At 63.5% G+C, this 15,708-nt stretch overlaps 3 protein-coding genes across 6 annotated transcripts in view; 2 read left to right on the top strand and 1 right to left on the bottom strand.

Annotated features, from left to right (window-relative positions):
• Positions 1 to 3,857, top strand: part of Ache (acetylcholinesterase (Cartwright blood group)) — a 10,002-nt gene extending 6,145 nt beyond the window's left edge. Inside the window, exons 3-6 of the mRNA XM_055606676.1 lie at positions 1 to 949; positions 1,196 to 1,680; positions 2,898 to 3,067; positions 3,563 to 3,857. Coding sequence (XP_055462651.1) covers positions 1 to 949; positions 1,196 to 1,680; positions 2,898 to 3,067; positions 3,563 to 3,684 — 1,726 coding nt within the window. The 3' untranslated portion in view covers positions 3,685 to 3,857. The remainder of the gene's footprint in view (positions 950 to 1,195; positions 1,681 to 2,897; positions 3,068 to 3,562) is intronic.
• Positions 3,685 to 5,019, top strand: Ufsp1 (UFM1 specific peptidase 1 (inactive); the record flags this gene model as incomplete). The annotated part of the gene is made up of 1 exon (XM_055606675.1): positions 3,685 to 5,019. A coding segment is annotated over one exon (1,056 nt), but the record flags the coding sequence as incomplete, so codon positions are not given.
• On the bottom strand, positions 5,012 to 15,552 carry Srrt (serrate, RNA effector molecule). Of its 4 annotated transcripts, none has more exons than XM_055606650.1 (19): positions 15,374 to 15,552; positions 10,977 to 11,105; positions 10,635 to 10,781; positions 10,295 to 10,483; positions 8,515 to 8,684; positions 8,242 to 8,426; positions 8,045 to 8,143; positions 7,853 to 7,967; positions 7,545 to 7,702; positions 7,325 to 7,386; positions 7,170 to 7,248; positions 6,857 to 7,045; positions 6,539 to 6,712; positions 6,239 to 6,392; positions 5,936 to 6,129; positions 5,697 to 5,853; positions 5,504 to 5,605; positions 5,288 to 5,393; positions 5,012 to 5,204 (listed from the first exon to the last, which is right to left on the bottom strand). In XM_055606650.1, exons 1-19 carry the CDS (start codon positions 15,493 to 15,495, stop codon positions 5,129 to 5,131), a joined length of 2,607 nt encoding a protein of 868 aa, XP_055462625.1. In that variant the 5' UTR covers positions 15,496 to 15,552; the 3' UTR covers positions 5,012 to 5,128. The 4 variants fall into 4 exon arrangements, with proteins under 4 accessions (XP_055462625.1, XP_055462626.1, XP_055462623.1 ...); XM_055606651.1 differs by having other exon boundaries at positions 5,504 to 5,593; XM_055606648.1 differs by having other exon boundaries at positions 5,288 to 5,414; positions 15,374 to 15,551.
• Between the last annotated feature and the right edge of the window lie 156 nt (positions 15,553 to 15,708).

Here is a 15,708-nt window from a genome sequence, read left to right as displayed (position 1 = left end):
GCCGCTGGCGCGGGTGCGCGGCGGGCAGCTGCGGGGCGTGCGGCTGCGGGCGCCGGGCGGGCCGGTGGCCGCCTTCCTGGGCGTGCCCTACGCGGAGCCGCCGGTGGGCGCGCGCCGGTTCCTGCCGCCCGAGCCCAAGCGGCCGTGGCCCGGCGTGCTGGACGCCACGGCCTTCCCCAACGTGTGCTACCAGTACGTGGACACGCTGTACCCCGGGTTCGAGGGCACCGAGATGTGGAACCCCAACCGCGCGCTGAGCGAGGACTGCCTGTACCTGAACGTGTGGGCGCCGCTGCCGCCGCCCGCCGCGCCCGCGCCCGTGCTCGTCTGGATCTACGGCGGCGGCTTCTACAGCGGCGCCGCCTCGCTGGCGGTGTACGACGGCCGCTTCCTGGCGCGCGCCGAGGGCGCCGTGCTGGTGTCCATGAACTACCGCGTGGGCGCCTTCGGCTTCCTGGCGCTGCCGGGCAGCCGGGACGCGCCGGGCAACGTGGGGCTGCTGGACCAGCGGCTGGCGCTGCGCTGGGTGCGCGACAACGTGGCGGCCTTCGGCGGCGACCCCGCGGCCGTGACGCTGTTCGGGGAGAGCGCGGGCGCCGCCTCGGTGGGCCTGCACGTGCTGTCGCCGCCCAGCCGCGGCCTCTTCCGCCGCGCCGTCCTGCAGAGCGGCGCCCCGAACGGGCCCTGGGCCACGGTGGGCGCGGCCGAGGCGCGGCGCCGGGCCACGCTGCTCGCGCGCCTCGTGGGCTGCCCGCCCGGCGGCGCCAACGACACCGAGCTGATCGCCTGCCTGCGGGCGCGGCCGGCGCAGGACCTGGTGGACCACGAGTGGCACGTGCTGCCGCAGGAGAGCGTCTTCCGCTTCTCCTTCGTGCCCGTGGTGGACGGGGACTTCCTCAGCGACACGCCCGAGGCCCTCCTCAACGCCGGGGACTTCCAGGACCTGCAGGTGACTAGCGGCCGGCGGCCCGGCCACCCTCCCCGTCCCCGGGGCTCCGGGCCCCCAGGGCGGCGCCCCGCGGGGCGGCTGCCCGGCCAGGAGCGCGCTCCGGCCGGGGCCCTGTCCCTCCCCTGCTGTCCTGCCTCTGGCTCTGCAGCCTTCTCTCCGGCTGCTTGTTCATGTCTGTCTGTCTGTCTGTCTGTCTGTCTGTCTGCCTCTCCCTCCGTCCTTTTCCCCGTCTCCAACTGTCCTCAGGTGCTGGTGGGCGTGGTGAAGGATGAGGGCTCCTACTTTCTGGTTTATGGGGTCCCGGGCTTCAGCAAAGACAACGAGTCTCTCATCAGCCGGGCCCAGTTCCTGGCTGGGGTACGGATCGGGGTGCCCCAGGCTAGCGACCTGGCGGCCGAGGCCGTGGCCCTCCACTACACAGACTGGCTGCGCCCCGAGGACCCCGCCCACCTGCGGGACGCCATGAGCGCCGTGGTGGGCGATCACAACGTTGTGTGCCCCGTGGCCCAGCTGGCTGGGCGGCTGGCTGCCCAGGGGGCCCGGGTCTATGCCTACGTCTTCGAGCACCGCGCCTCCACGCTGACGTGGCCCCTCTGGATGGGGGTGCCCCACGGCTACGAGATCGAGTTCATCTTTGGGCTCCCCCTGGACCCCTCACTCAACTACACCATGGAGGAGAGAGTCTTTGCTCAGCGACTTATGAAATATTGGACCAATTTTGCCCGCAAAGGGTCAGTGGTATTGGGCTGGGGACACCTCTGGGGGCCCAGGGGAGGAGGGGGGCGCGTGGATGGTAGTGGAAAAGGAAGAGGAAATGTCTACAAAGGCGGGCGGGGGGGGGGGGGTCAAAGATGACGCAGAGAACAAGGCAGGCAGACTGAGTCCTTACACAAAAACAGCTCGAACTAACCTCTCAGCACTCCGCACAGTCTGGTCTGACGTATACAGCAAGTCCCAGACTAGCGGCCACTACGGAGTTCACAGCCCTGCTGGGGGTGGCAGGGGGTGCTGGACGTGTGGCTCAGGGGTGGAAGGCTGAAAAACACAGCATTGTGAGGCCACTCCCAGCACTGAAGACAGCAAGAGGGTTGGAGGTGGCTCAGTGGGTGAGAGGCACTGCTAGGCAGGCCTGACCGCCTGAGCTGGATCCCTCAAACCCACGGAAAGGTGAAGGAGTCAACTCCAGTCACCTCCGACCTTCGCCATCTCTCCTGCTTTCCCTCACACCCAATCATCCTCATCATCTAAAGACAAGACAGAAAGGCAGCAGAGGGCCGGGGCGTGGCTCGGCTGGTAAACTTACTCGCCCAGCAGGCACAAACCCTTGGCGGCATCAGATTTCGTTAGCCAAAGAAAAGGTGATGTCTGCAGAGACGGAACGCACCTACCTACACAGCTAAACGCACAATCCTAGTTTATTGTAAAATGGAGTCTCGCTAGAGAGCACCGACTGGCCCAGAACTCTCCACGTAGGTCAGGCTGGCTTTAAACTCAGACATTCACCTGCCTCTGCCTCTGCCTCCTGGGTGCAGGAATTAAAGGCTGTAGTGCCATGCCCAGCTAAAAATTATTATTATTATTATTATTTTACTAGACAGGGGAAAATAAAAGAATGGAGCAAGAAAACAAAGGGAAGGGGAGAAAGAGACAGAGAAGTCGGAGGAAAGCAGCCCCCTAGATGGTAGAAGGTGCTAAGGAAGGAAAGCCCACTGTCCCATGCCTGCAATCCTCTCACCCTGGGAAACCGAGGCAGAAGCACAGCCCGGCTGAGTCACGCGGTCTCGGCCTCACACACAGAAGGACGCGAGGAGGGATAAATGGCTGGCTGAAGGGGGTAGGGAGAAGCGAGGTGGGGGAGGGTGGGAGGTGAAGAGGGTCCAGAGTCGGGAAGGGGGCCACGTCTTCCTTCCTTCCCTGGGCGGGCTGAGATTTCCCCCTCCTTCCTCAGAGACCCCAACGACGCCCGAGACCCCAAATCTCCACTGTGGCCCCCCTACACCGCTGCGGCACAGCAGTACGTGAGCCTGAACTTGAAGCCGCTGGAGGTGCGCCGGGGGCTCCGGGCCCAGACCTGCGCTTTCTGGAATCGCTTTCTCCCCAAACTGCTCAGCGCCACCGGTAGGCGCGGGGGTCCCGGGGCAGGAAGACGAACGAGGTGGCAAGGGGAGGAAGGACGGGAGCGAGAGGGGGTGCAGAGTCAGGGTGTAACCCCTCACTTCACCGCCCCGGCCTCCTCCACTCCCCGCCGCCGTGGCTGTAACTACGGCCTCTTCCCCTTCTGGCCTCACAGGACCCTGACTCTAGTGTGTAGCTGGGGAGAAGCAAGGGCCCCGCCATTCTCGAGCCAAGACAAACAGGATAGACTCAGGGAGCCACACATCTTCGTTTGAGCAAAAATCCAAAGCCCAGTTTTTAATGTAAATTTTCTCCTTTGGAGCCTGAGCCTGGTGTTGAGGGGAGAAGGATCCGGGGCTGGAGGGCGCCTGCCGAAGGGCTAACAACCGCCAATCATTTGTCTTCTCTTTTCCCTCTCCCCGCCCTGCGGCCCTGCGCCTCGGGGCTGCGGCCGTCCGCTCCCCCCCCCCGCGGCACCACGCGCGCTCGCCGGCGCAGACACGCTGGACGAGGCGGAGCGCCAGTGGAAGGCGGAGTTCCACCGCTGGAGCTCCTACATGCTGCACTGGAAGAACCAGTTCGACCACTACAGCAAGCAGGAGCGCTGCGCGGGCCTGTGACGGCGGCCCGGCCCGGCCCCGCCGTGTGCACACTATCTGCCCGAGGGCCGGGGCCCGGCACGGCGGCCCCGCGCGCCCCGCGCCCCGAGGGGCGCCCCGTCTCTGCATGCCCCGGCTGAGCCCCCTCCCCGCCGTGCCTTCGCCCCTCCGGGCCCAATAAACTGTTACAACCACTGGCGTGTGCGGCTGGCCGGAAGCTGGGGCGGGACCGCGGGGACGAGGAGCCGCGCGATTGGCGGGCGCGGGCGCGCCGGCTCGCATCCGGCGGAAGTGGGCTCTGGCCCGCCCCTCGGGGCGGAGCCTGCGCCTGCGCCTGCGCGGCGGGCAGCCGTCCGAGGGCGCGGAAGCCCGGGTCTCCCCGCGGCGTCCCCTCCCGCTCGGGGACGGCTCCGCGGTTGCGCGCGCCCTGCCCGCAGCGAGGCCGCCCTGGAGCTGCTGCGGGACGTGCACCGGGGCCTGGCGCCGCCCTGCCGGCGCCCCGCGCGCCTGGCCGTGCTCTCGGGCCACTTCCTTTACTACCACTACGGCTGCGACGGGCTGGACGACCGCGGCTGGGGCTGCGGCTACCGCACCCTGCAGACGCTGTGCTCCTGGCCGGAGGCCCAGTCGGCGGGCGTGCCCGGGCTGGCGGCGGTGCAGGGCGCCCTGGAGGACATGGGCGACAAGCCGCCCGGGTTCCGGGGCTCCCGGGGCTGGATCGGCTGCGTGGAGGCCAGCCTGTGCCTTGAGCACTTCGGAGGACCTCAGGGGCGCCTGCGCCACGTGCCCCGCGGAGCCGGGCTCCGGGGAGAGCTGGAGCGGCTCTGCGCACACTTCGCCGAGGGCGGAGGCCCAGTGATGGTGGGAGGGGACGCGGACGCCCAGTCCAAGGCCCTGCTGGGAGTGTGTGAGGGCCCAGGCGCGGACGCCTATGTCCTGATCCTGGACCCGCACTGCTGGGGAACTCCGAAGAGCCCCAGTGAGCTGCAAGCTGCCGGCTGGGTGGGCTGGCGGAAGGTGGACAGTGCCTTTGACCCCAATTCCTTCTACAACCTGTGCCTGACCAGCCGCGTCTGAATCGGCAGGCCCTGCCAGCCGTGAGGGACAGATCCCAGAAGAGTGGCCACGGCCAACTGCTTACTTCTCACGGGTCCGCCGCAGCGTCCAGTCTGTGCCAGGCATGACAGGCAGGTGGACCTGAGTTCAAAGCCAGTCTGGTCTACACAGCAAGTTCTCGGCCAGCCAGGGTTAAAAGCCTGCTCTGAAAACGGTAATAAATTGGCCTAATTCAGCTCACGATGGCTCAGCCTGTGTTTGGGAAGGGGCATACCGCACACACACTGAAGAGGGACACTACCAAAATGCTTTTACTAGCAGGAAAAATAACGTACAAAAAAAATTCTCAGTTGATGGGGAAGGCGGTCACGGTACAGACATGGAGGCTGCAGCGGGGCGACTGGGCGGCTCAGAAGAAGTCCACATCGTCAGGGGCATCCAGGTCCCGGTACTCCACGATGGCTCGTGGATCTCCTCGGACCATCCTGGGAAAAGCAGTCTGCGTCAACAGCCAGCGGCCGTCAGGGTCAGGACGGAGCAGGCGGGGTCTGGGCATCTCCCCACTCACCTGTTCCGGGGTTTCCCAGGGTACCCTCCTTGGCCTCGGAAGGCGTCGTAGTTCCCTCGGCCCGCGCCGTAGGGAGCGTGGGGGTACGGAGGCCCTCCTGCTGGGACTGCGGGGCGGACAGCACCAGCTATTGAGAAAGACCCAGGGTGAACCAAAGCCTGACCTCACGCTCCGCCAAGCCTGCAGCCCCGACACCCCCCGTCACCGTCCACTCACCTCCGTAGCCCAGGATGGGAGGCCGGGGCTGGCCATAGGGCACCAAGCCCTGGGGTGTCTGGTGTGGGTAGGGGAGTCCGGGGGTCAGGCCTGGGGGGAGTACAACACGGACAGGAGCGTGAATTACTGCGGGGAGGGCAGGGGCACCTTCTCCAGAAGGGGGCATGGGCGGGCCCCACGGATCGTATCTTACTCTGGGCAGGGCCAGGCGGCTGCGAGGGCTTGATCTCCGGCAACGCCGGGCGCTTGGCATCTGTGAGGAAGTTGTTGAAGAAGGCCACCTCCTTCTTCACCTCCTCGATCTTCTCCGCGTGCTTGTTGAAGATGTGCTTGCGCACAAACTCGGGGCCCTGGGTGCAGAGGCCATGAGGACACGCCGGCCTCCGGGGTGCCGGCCTCTCCCGCCCCATCCCCCTCCTCCGCTCCGCTCACCTTGAACTTCTTGCCGCTGAGAGGACACAGCCACTTGTCCTTGCCCAGCTCCTGCGTGTTGGAGGTGACGAACTTCTCCACCTCCTGCTCGGGGTCCTTCCTCCCCATCTTCTGGGCCTCCTCCTCAGAAAGGGACTCGCGTACACTCAGCAGCGGGCTCAGCCTCTCCTCAAAGGTCTTCTGCCACTCCAGCACTGTGGTGACAAGACAGGCTGCAGAGACTCAAGGGGGGGGTACACGGGGGGACGGGGACACACCTTCCCCGCGGCTGACACGGTTGGGGGGCAGGGGACGGGGACACACCTTCCCCGTGGCTGACGCGGTTGGGGGGCAGGGGCCCACGGACATGAACGATGCCGCAGCGGTTGGGCATCTCGTCCTCGTTGGGGTACTCGCAGGTGTTGTAGTAATCCAGAGAGTGCACGATGCGCAGGTAGAGGAGGAGCTTGTCCAAGACCTGAGGGCACAGGGCGCACACAGCTCGCTATCAGCCCGGGCAGCGGAGCACGCCCGCGCGCGCGCGCGCGCACACACACAGACACACACACACACACACACACACACACACACACGCCCGCGCGCGCGCCTGTCTCAGAGGGGCACCTTGATGAGCTTCTCGTCCCTCTCCACACTGATCTCGGCGGGATTGCCCTCCTTGGGAGGCTCCTCAGGAGGGGGACCCCCACTGCTCCCCAGAAGCTCCTCCTCCTCGGCGCTCACTTCCTCGATCAGGTAGTCCGTGATGTTCTTCAGGATGGGGTTCTGCGAGGGCAGGCTCTGGGGAGAGGACATGCGTGCGGGGGTGTCGCCGGGGAACTGTCTCCTGCCACACCCCTCAGCCCCTCCCACCCAGGCCGGAGGTGCCATCCAGACAGGGCCGGGCCCGAGGGGCACAGCAGAAAGGACCCGGGAGCCACTGACTGTGGGCGCGGGCGGCGTCCCGGGCTCGGCGGCCCAGAGCTGGGTCCTGTCGTCCAGGGTGTGCACCAGCTTGGCGGCCAGCTTGATGTCGTTGCGCACGATCTGCTTATGCTGGGTGATGCCGTTGACGTTGCGCACGCGCCGCGTCAGGTCTCTGTTCACGCCGGGGCTCAGCTCACACTCCCGGAGCTGCGGGGACAGTCCGCCGTGGCCGGTGAGGACCGACCAGGACCCGGCTGCCCCCGGCCGCAGCTTCTCACACACTCGTGGAGGGACAGGAGCCGTCTGCCCTGCAGCGCACGCCAGCACTCACCCGGATGTTCTGCAGGTTCCAGCAGATCTCTTTAATGTTCACACTGCGGTCAAAGGTCACCCAGCCTCGGCGGAAGAACCTATGTGAGGAAGCTCGTCAGCGCTGCCTGGAGAAGGGCAGTCAGGCCGCCGGGCTGGCCTCCCCCACCTCCTCACCTCCTCTCCGGCTGCGGCTCCGACAGCGCCACCCGCATGAAGCCCGGGTACCTTTTACACAGCTGCAAGGAGAACAGCCTCTCAGCCCTTCACCGCACCTCCACTGCCTCACGACAGACCAGAGCCCGCCCCGCCGAGCGAGGAGGCCGGTCCCCAAGAGCCGCACCACAGCCCCCAGGCCTCCCGGCCTCCCGGCAGCCCGGCCCACTGTGGCACTCACAGAAACGATCTCTGCCCTGGAGATGTTGGGCGCGATGTTGCGCATGAAGAGCGAGCAGGTCTTGTGCAAGGGCCGGGGCTTACACTCCAGCCCCGCAGCCTCCTTAGGCTTCTCCCGCTCCTCTTCCTTGGGCTTCTCCTTCTCCTTAAGTGCTTCCTCTAAGCAGGGAGCAGGAGTCAGGACAACTACTATTCTATTACTACCAGACACCACCCAGAGATCCCTTCCCGTCCATCAGACCCTGTCTCTCTCATCACCCCCCAAAAGAAAGGAGTGGACGGAAAAAGTTCCTGAAGATCGCTGCGCACCGGCCTCCTCCTTCTCCTCCTCGGCTCGGCCACTCTCGGACTCGGACTCAGACTCGGACACGCTGCCTTCATCGAAGCTGTCGTCGCCGCTGTGCTTCCTGTTCCGTTTCTTGCTCTGTGGAGCAGCAGGCAGGCCAATCAAGACCGCGCAGGGTCCGGCCCGCACCTTGGCCTCACGTAGGCACACCGTACCTTTTTGACTTCCTTCTCAGCCTCGTCCTTCTTCTCCTCCTTGTCCCCGTCGCCCTCAGGTTTCTTACTTCTGTCCTCGTTAGAGCTGTCATTGTCAGCCTACAGGAGATGGTTTCTGAGGACGCCTGTCTCTCCTGCTGGGCATCACGGGCCCCAGCCCCAGTGGAGGGTCCAGCCCCCAGCCCCGCACCCCCGACCTGTTTGCCGTCTTCCTTCTTCTCATCCTTATCGCCGGCCTTCCGCTCTCCGTCCCCAGGGCCCGGCCCGGCCCGGCCCTCCTCTTTCTTGCCGGCCTCCCCAGTCTTGGCCGCCTGCTCCTCCTCCTCCTCCTGCTCCAGGATGCGGAGATCATTCTCTGTGCCACCTTCCATCTTAATGACAGCTGCCAATGACAGTACACAGGTCACAACCAAAGCGGGCTGGCTAGTCCCCGCCAAGACCCCGCCAAGACCCCGCCCTCAAGGCCATACCTGCATCCAGCATCTTGACAATGGCATCGGCTTTGTCTATGTCCAAGAGAAGGTTATCAAACCAGCCGCCCTCCATGAGGGACAGGAACACCTTCAGTCGATTCTGCAGGGCCCCCCGGGCCTCCTGCCGGCGCTTCCCCACCTCATCGGGGTGGTACTTGGATCGAAACCTGAGGAGGGGGAGAGGGCAGGAGGGACAGTTCCCAACGGCCCAGCCAGGGCGTGCGGAGGGGCCCAGGAAAGGCAGGGCACAGCCTCTCACACCCACAGGTCACAAAATCAAGGAAGGGGAGCACTGAATCCACCCAACCCCCCCCAAAAGGAACCAAAGGTCGTGCTCTGGAAAGCTCTGGAGAAGCAGGGCCTGGGAGTTCTGGGGTAGGAGCGTGGCTCTGGGAAGGCCAGGGCCAAGGCAGCACTGCCGCTCGCCTCTGAAGCGCCCTGTCAGGGCCATCTCCCAGAGCGTCAGGAGAGAGGAGGGGCAGGAGCCCAGAGAACCTCCCTCTCCTGGCCAAGCCCAGACAAGGTCCCGCCAACTCCCTCCACCCCAGGTGGACCAGAAGGAAACCTGAAGTGTACCAGATAGAAAAGGCCAAAAGGCAGGACACCCTTCTCCCTTGGTGGGAAGAAAAGGCAGTGAAGGGGCAGGAAAGAGCTAAGGGCCAGGCCAAGGGCCTGCCCGGCCTCAGGTAGGCCCGAGGGATAGAAGAGGGAGGGCTGCAGGGTTAGGACTTGGGTGGAGCATGAAAAAGAGAACATTTTAGTAGGCCTCTGAGGGCAGGAGAGAAAAACAAAAGCAGAAGAAATTAGGGGCATGAGGAAAAGAGAACTGGGGAGATTAAGGAGGGCCCAGACAGACGAGCTGAGGAAACAAAAGAAGAAACATGGACAGAGAATGGGAGGAGCGGGAGCACACACACACAGGGGAATCGGAATGGACACGCGAGGACAGGACAGGCTGAGCAGAGAGGAAAGCCGCAGGCATCACCTCCAGGATCTTTACCTTGGCCGCTTGGTCAAACAGAGCTCAAGATTTAACTAGTGGCGCCCAGGGCCCATGCTGGCTGGCGGGCTGCCCGCTGGCTCCTGGCTGGGGTGACCGGCCTGGATGCCCTGCCCCGCGGCCTCCGCGGTGGGGCCCTGACTGACTAGCTGCCTGAGCAATACGTTCAGCTAGACCACTGCATTGTGCACAGCGGTGCCCTGCCTGTCTGCCTGGCCGGCCCCGCCGCTCAGCCCAGGGGCTCATGTATGGGCTGGGTATGGTGGGGGTGGAGGTGGGTTTGCTCCGAGCTCCGACGATGAGCGGGTGTAGTTCCCAGTTCTGGCTCTTTTCAAGGAGGAGGAGCAGAAAGAGGATGAGGAGGAGGAGCAGGAGGGGGAAAAGATGGTTGATTAAAATTAAAACATCCACATAAGGAAAAAAAACAAATTCTTTTTTTCTGTCACACGACCCTGAGATCTTGGCTGTTCCTGTCTGGCTTCACGCGTTGCCTTTGGAAGACACGGCCACACTGGTCCTGGTGACAGGGGCTGACCATGACCCACACCAGCAGGAGGGGCGCAGCCTGGGCGTGGGCCCCGGAGGCTGAGCAGCTCTGCCAGCTGCCAGGAGGTGCCCCAGAGGGCAGCGGAGGAGGGAGATGATGGGCTGGCCAGCCGACAGCTTCCCTCCCCTCCCCACTCCCAGGAAGTGCCATGTGGGGCGCACCAGAGGACAGGGCTGCCCCAGACCAGAGAAACAGGCCATGGCAAAGGGGCAGGGGAGCAGGGGACTCACCACTCCTCGTCTTTATGAGCCAGAAAAAAGTCCTGCATCTGCTGCCTCCGGAAGTCCAGTTTGTAGTCATTGTAGCGCTTGACGGCCTCAGTCTCGTCCACAGAGTCGTCCAGGGACAGGAGGAACTCTTTGAAGGACTTCATGATGGGCGGGGGCACGCCCAGGTCAATCTCCGCAATGCTGCCCAGCCTGGGGGTTTCCAGGAGAATTGGTTGCGAGGGACAGCAGACACCCCTTCCTCTGCCACAGGCCACCACTCCCCGTGCTCCCACTCACAGGCCCCCAGAGCCGTCCTCCCAGCTCCAGCCACCTCTCCCCAGCTGTCGGCAGAGCCCGTTACCTGGCCTGGATGGGCAGGACGTGGTGCTGCATGAGGTGGACGTCTGGATGGCCCCAGGGCTGAGGGGGGCCGTAAGTTGGTCCCCCACCCCCCCCAGCATAGGGCATGTCATAGCCACTGTGGTAGGGGTCAGAGCTGTGCTCATCCCTGAGGGCGGGACACAGAAGTCAGGCAGAGGGCAGCAGCCCTCCTCTGCAGAACACGGGCAAGGGCGGGAGGAGGGCACGCGGAGGACGTGGCCTCCCCCACGGGGCACAGGGCACGAAGGGGCGGGGCGACTGCGACAGGGAGGCCGAGCTGTCCGCCGACCGAGGGTGGGCGAGGACCAAGGGAGACCCTCACCAGTCTCTGCGCATGCGCTTCTGCGGCGGGCTCAGCTCGTGCCTCGGCGGGGAGAAGCGCTCCCGCCGGTTGCGGTCGTAGTCGCGGTACTCGCCCCGACTGCGGCGCTCTCGGCCCCGGTCCCACTCCCTGCACAACAGCACGACAGCGGGGTGGAGCGGAGCCGGGCAGGCCCGCCAGGACGCCCGGCCCTCCCCAGCGTGCGCAAGCCTGCCCGCCGCGGCTCCCCTCCCACGGTGCGGTCCCACGCACCGCGCCCCCCCCAGGGCAAGTATTTAGCGTCTATGAATCCTAAAACCACACACTAACAGCCGGGGGCGGGGCGACGCCTGAGCCCAGCACTCAGGAGGCAGAGGCAGGCGGATCACGGAGTTCGAGGCCAGCCCGGTCTGCAGAGTTAATGGGGAACAGACTGGTAGAGAGAAACCCAGTCTTGAAAAAACAAAACCAAAAACAAAAACCTCATGTTAATGGAAGTTACCCGACGGGTGGTGGCGCGCGTGCCGTGATCCCGGCCCTTGGGAGGCAGAGGCAGGGGGATCTGTGAGGTCGAGGCCATTCCTTCGTCCCCGAGCTGTGCTGTCCCTCGGCCCTGCCTCCCGGGGCCGCGTCCCGGTAGGCAGATCCCAACCCTGAGAGCCTCCCGTCTCAGCTTCATAGATTATCAGCCTGGACCACTGTTTTTCACGCTTTTATAAAAACAATGACTGTTCCAACAAACAACAGAAACCCAAAGCTGCTCTAAGCAGCTCCGCTCTCTCCACCGCTGGCCCGAAGAGCCCCCCCCCAGCGGCAAGGCAGGGAGAAACAGCCACCCCTCACAGACGGCACCGGAAGAGGAAGCACTTCCTCGGCCTGGGCAGACAGTCTGGGCTGTTCCTTCTTTTCTGGCTTTCACACTCCTCAATTCAAGCAATCCTCCTGTCTCCGCCTCCTGAGCACCTGGGCTACGTATTTGCTTATGTACTATTGTTAATGTAGCCCTGGCTGTCCAGGGACTCCCTGTGTAGACCAGGCTGGCCTCAAGCTCAGGCACCCAGCTCCTGCCCCGGGGGCGGAAGGTGGGAGGCCCCCTTCTGGGTTTGAACAGGGCCCCATCCTAGCCTCGGCGGGCCTGGACTCTGCTCAGCCCAGCACTGCCTCCACCTGGCATCTTCTCCTGCCTCTGCCTCAGGAGAGCCTACGGGTGTGAGCGCCGCTCTGGAATGAGGCCGTTTACGGGTAAGCTGAGGGCAGTGTGACACCAGGCTGGGCTGCGTAAGACGCTTCTCCAAGCACAGGAGCCAGCGACTGTCTCAGCGGGCCACAGCAGCAGGCTGGAGCGCAGTGCAAGCGCGGCCCAGGGTTCCGTTCTCTTCCGCTCCATTCACCTCCCTGTGCTACCAGCCCTGAAGGACCCTGGCGTGCCTCACTACACAGTGTCAAGATGTGTTTCCCACAAGACTCCTCTTTCCAGGGAAATCTAGACTCGGGGACGCTGGGGCCCACACGGGTAGATGCCCGTTTTCCAAAACTGTGCTCCTCCAGCCGCTCCCCGGCTCGGGCTCCTGGCAGCTTCTCCTGGGGCAGCCTGTGACCTCTCACAGGGTAAAAACTGGCACCCACGAAGAGTACCAGAGGCTCCCCAGGCGCGGCCCTGCTGCCCTGCTGTGGCTGGCACTGCCCTCCACCCAGCCGTCGCTCACCCTGAACCAGGCCGGACACCGGACACTTCCCGACGGTCCCCCTTCCCGCTGTCCTAAGGCGGCGCGGTCCCAGCCAGCGCTCCCGAAGCTGCAGCACCGCGGAGGGAAGCGGCAGTCTCCGGACAGCTTGAGGCCTCTACCTGACCCGGCTGAGCACGGGCTGTGCCTACCTACCTCAGGCTCTTCCCACCGCCCGTGTCTAAGGGCTGCCTGCAAGTCCAGCTAAGGGCCCTCCCTGGAGCTCTCCCCAACACTACCTGTGCCCAGGCCAGCACCCGCAAGTTCCCTTGCAATGACCTATTTGTGGCACACACCCAAAGCCACCTCCTCACATGATTAAACTCTGAGGGACTTTCTCTAGCTGCAGACTCAGAAAAGCAACTTTGACTTTTTTCAGTCCTGGAGAAACACTGAGGAGAACTGGGTACCCTGGCTCCCACTTGTAATTCCACAGCCAAGAGGCCTGAGGCAGGAGGATGTGCTCCCTAAGAGAGCAAATTCCACATGAGAGCCTGTCTTAAAAGCTACAGTCCAAGGGGCTAGAGAGGTGGCCCTCAGCTGCTCAGGACCGAGGTGCAGGCCCTAGGAAGCGCCTGTCAGTTCCAGGGACAGCACAGTCTTCCGTTTCCCACAGGCAGCAGCACAGCAAAACACAAACAGCAAAACAAGCTGTCAGCCATGCTGGTGCACACCTTTGATCCCAGCGCTCGGGGGGGGGGGGGGTCAGAGGCAGGGGGAGCTCTGAGTTCGAGGCCAGCCTGGTCTATAGAACAACTTCAAGGACAGCCAGGGACAAAGAGAGAAACCCTATCTCAAAAAACAAACAAACAAAAAATAAGAATAGTTTTTTAAATGTGCTAGGGGCGATGTGAAATGTGAAATGGCTCAGTTAAGGGCACTTGCTGTCTGCGGGGGGCAAGGGTGGCTGCTAGCACAGGTGGCAAGAAACTCACAAACACCTGTCCCTCCAGAGGTTAACACCTCCAGCCTCAAAAGTCACCAACACTCATGTGCCTACCCTGCCCCTGCCCCTGCCCCACCTTCATCTTTCCAGGGTTCTCAAGGGCTGACTGGCAGCCTCTCCACTTTTAAATTTAATTTCACATTTACTTATTTATTGAGACGGGATGCCACCATGTGGCCCTGGCTGGCCTCAATCTCTTAAGTTTATTTCCACACATTCTATGAGAAAAAGTTACCTCAAATTTCTCTAAGGAAGTCTGTTTCCAAGGCAAGCTACCCACGGTTAACTCGCTGAATTGGTTCTTTGTGGCTGTCTGTAAGAGGCCCTTGATTTAAAAGGGAGGGGGCTGGAGAGCTGGCTACTCCTGCAGAGGACTGGGCTTTGAGGCCAAGCACCTATAAGGCACTTCACAACGCTCTTGAACCCCCAGTTCCCAGGGATTTTAACGCATTCTATGGCCTCCACGGGCACGAGGCAGAAATGAGGTACACAGGCATAAGCAAACACCCATAAAAACACTTTTTTAATTAAAAAAAGGTAAACTTCTACGTCTTCTCAACTTAATTGCCTGTTTTAAAATCATTTCAAAATTTTCTTAAGCTAGCCAAGAGGTGGTGGCGAACACCTTTAAACCCTGCACTCGGGAGGCAGAGGCAGGTGGGTCACTGGGTTCGAGGCCAGCCTGGTCTATAGCGCAAGCTCCAAGACAGCCGGGGCTACACAGAGAAACCCTGTCCTGGGGGAAAAAAATTCTTAAGGAACATTTTAGGTATAATTAAGTGAAAAATCGAGTATCCCTGAAAGTTAACCAGGAGCTAACTTATACCCAAGCAGTTAGGCTGGTGTGCAGGCTGCCTGTAATCCCCACAACCTAGAAGCCGAGGCCGGGAGATCCCCGTCAGAGGCCAGCTGGGCCAGAAAGCAGATTCGTGAGCAGCTCCGGCTTCCCGGTGAGGCCCTGCCTAAAGGGACAAAACAAGCCTAACCCATCAACCCGGCACGGCTCTTCCCGGGAGCTTAGGCCAAGCAAAGCACCATGGCACCTTGCCAGCAAAGGGGCCTGACTCTCCCACAGCCTGCTGCTCCATGTTAACCATTTCTCCTCTTTTAAGGCACAACTGAAAGGCCACGCCGTAATCCCAGCACTGGGGAGGCAGAGGCAGGCAGGCCTCTGTGCGTTTCCGGTAAGAACTGAGTTTCAGAGCAGCCAGGACTACACAGAGTCCCTGCCTCAAAGCAAAAACGAGCAAACGAGTGAATGGATGAGGCAATTACAAGTCTTAAAATGCACACACTCAGTGGGGCCGAGGCTTGAGTGTTTGTGGCAAGCACCAAGCCCTGGGTCCGGGCCCTGGCGGCACTAACAGGACGACAGCTTAGCGCCGGGCGGCTACCTGCACGCTGCAGGTCGGGTTCTAGGAAACCTTTTCAACGGAAGGGGAGCGGGTGAGAGCCGCAAACTGCCGGTGCCTGTACACACACTGCCTAGCGCTTTGCTCCCCGCGCGCCTGCCGCGGTCTGGACCCGAGACAGGGTCTCCCTGCGTGGCCCGCGCGGAGGCGCAGCTGAGAGGGGCCCCCGTTCACCACCGCCGCCGGCGGCCGACCTAACTGCGGAAAACGGCGCGACGGTGGGCTACACCCCAGCCCGACTCCAGAGCGGAAGGCGGACGCGGGGGAGGGAGTGCGAGCGCGGGGCGCGGGCGCACGGAGGAGAGACCCGAACCAGGCCAAGCGGCCGCGCCTCACCGGTCGTTCCAGTCGTCCCCGCGCCGTCTCTCGTCCCTTTCCCGGGAGCGGTCGTAGTCGCTGCGCTCCCTGCGGAACTTGTCCCTGCGCCTCCGGTCGTACTCGTCGTCGCTGTCGCCCATGGTGCTGTCAGAGGAGGCCTGGGGCGCGGCGGCGGGCGGACACGGGGACGGTGAGCTCGGGCCGGGGGCCGCGCAGCCCCCCGGGGCAGCGCGCCCGCCTCCCTCCCGCCGGGCCGGGCCGGGCGGCCGCTCCGACAGCTTCGCTGTCCCCGCGGCGCCCGCGTCCACCCCGAACCCCGGGCACGGCGGCCTCCGTGCCAGCCCGCCGCCCGG

This window comes from Psammomys obesus, unplaced genomic scaffold, assembly GCF_907164565.1.
Source record: "Psammomys obesus unplaced genomic scaffold, mPsaObe1.curated_primary_1811, whole genome shotgun sequence".
NCBI classification, from domain to species: domain Eukaryota; kingdom Metazoa; phylum Chordata; class Mammalia; order Rodentia; family Muridae; genus Psammomys; species Psammomys obesus.
Note: the sequence above shows the minus strand (reverse complement) of the source record. Positions and strands in the feature narration are given on the sequence as shown.

Bases quoted from the DNA above. Each gene is read 5' to 3' on its own strand.
- Srrt (XM_055606648.1), bottom strand. From the start codon at position 15,495: ATGGGCGACAGCGACGACGAGTACGACCGGAGGCGCAGGGACAAGTTC. The intron at 6,130-6,238 runs GTGTGTCCCCGT...TTGTCACCACAG, and splicing joins CCGCGTCAGCCACGGGGAAG to TGCTGGAGTGGCAGAAGACC. The intron at 5,205-5,287 runs GTGAGTGGGGAG...TGCTTTTCCCAG, and splicing joins CCTGGGAAACCCCGGAACAG to GATGGTCCGAGGAGATCCAC.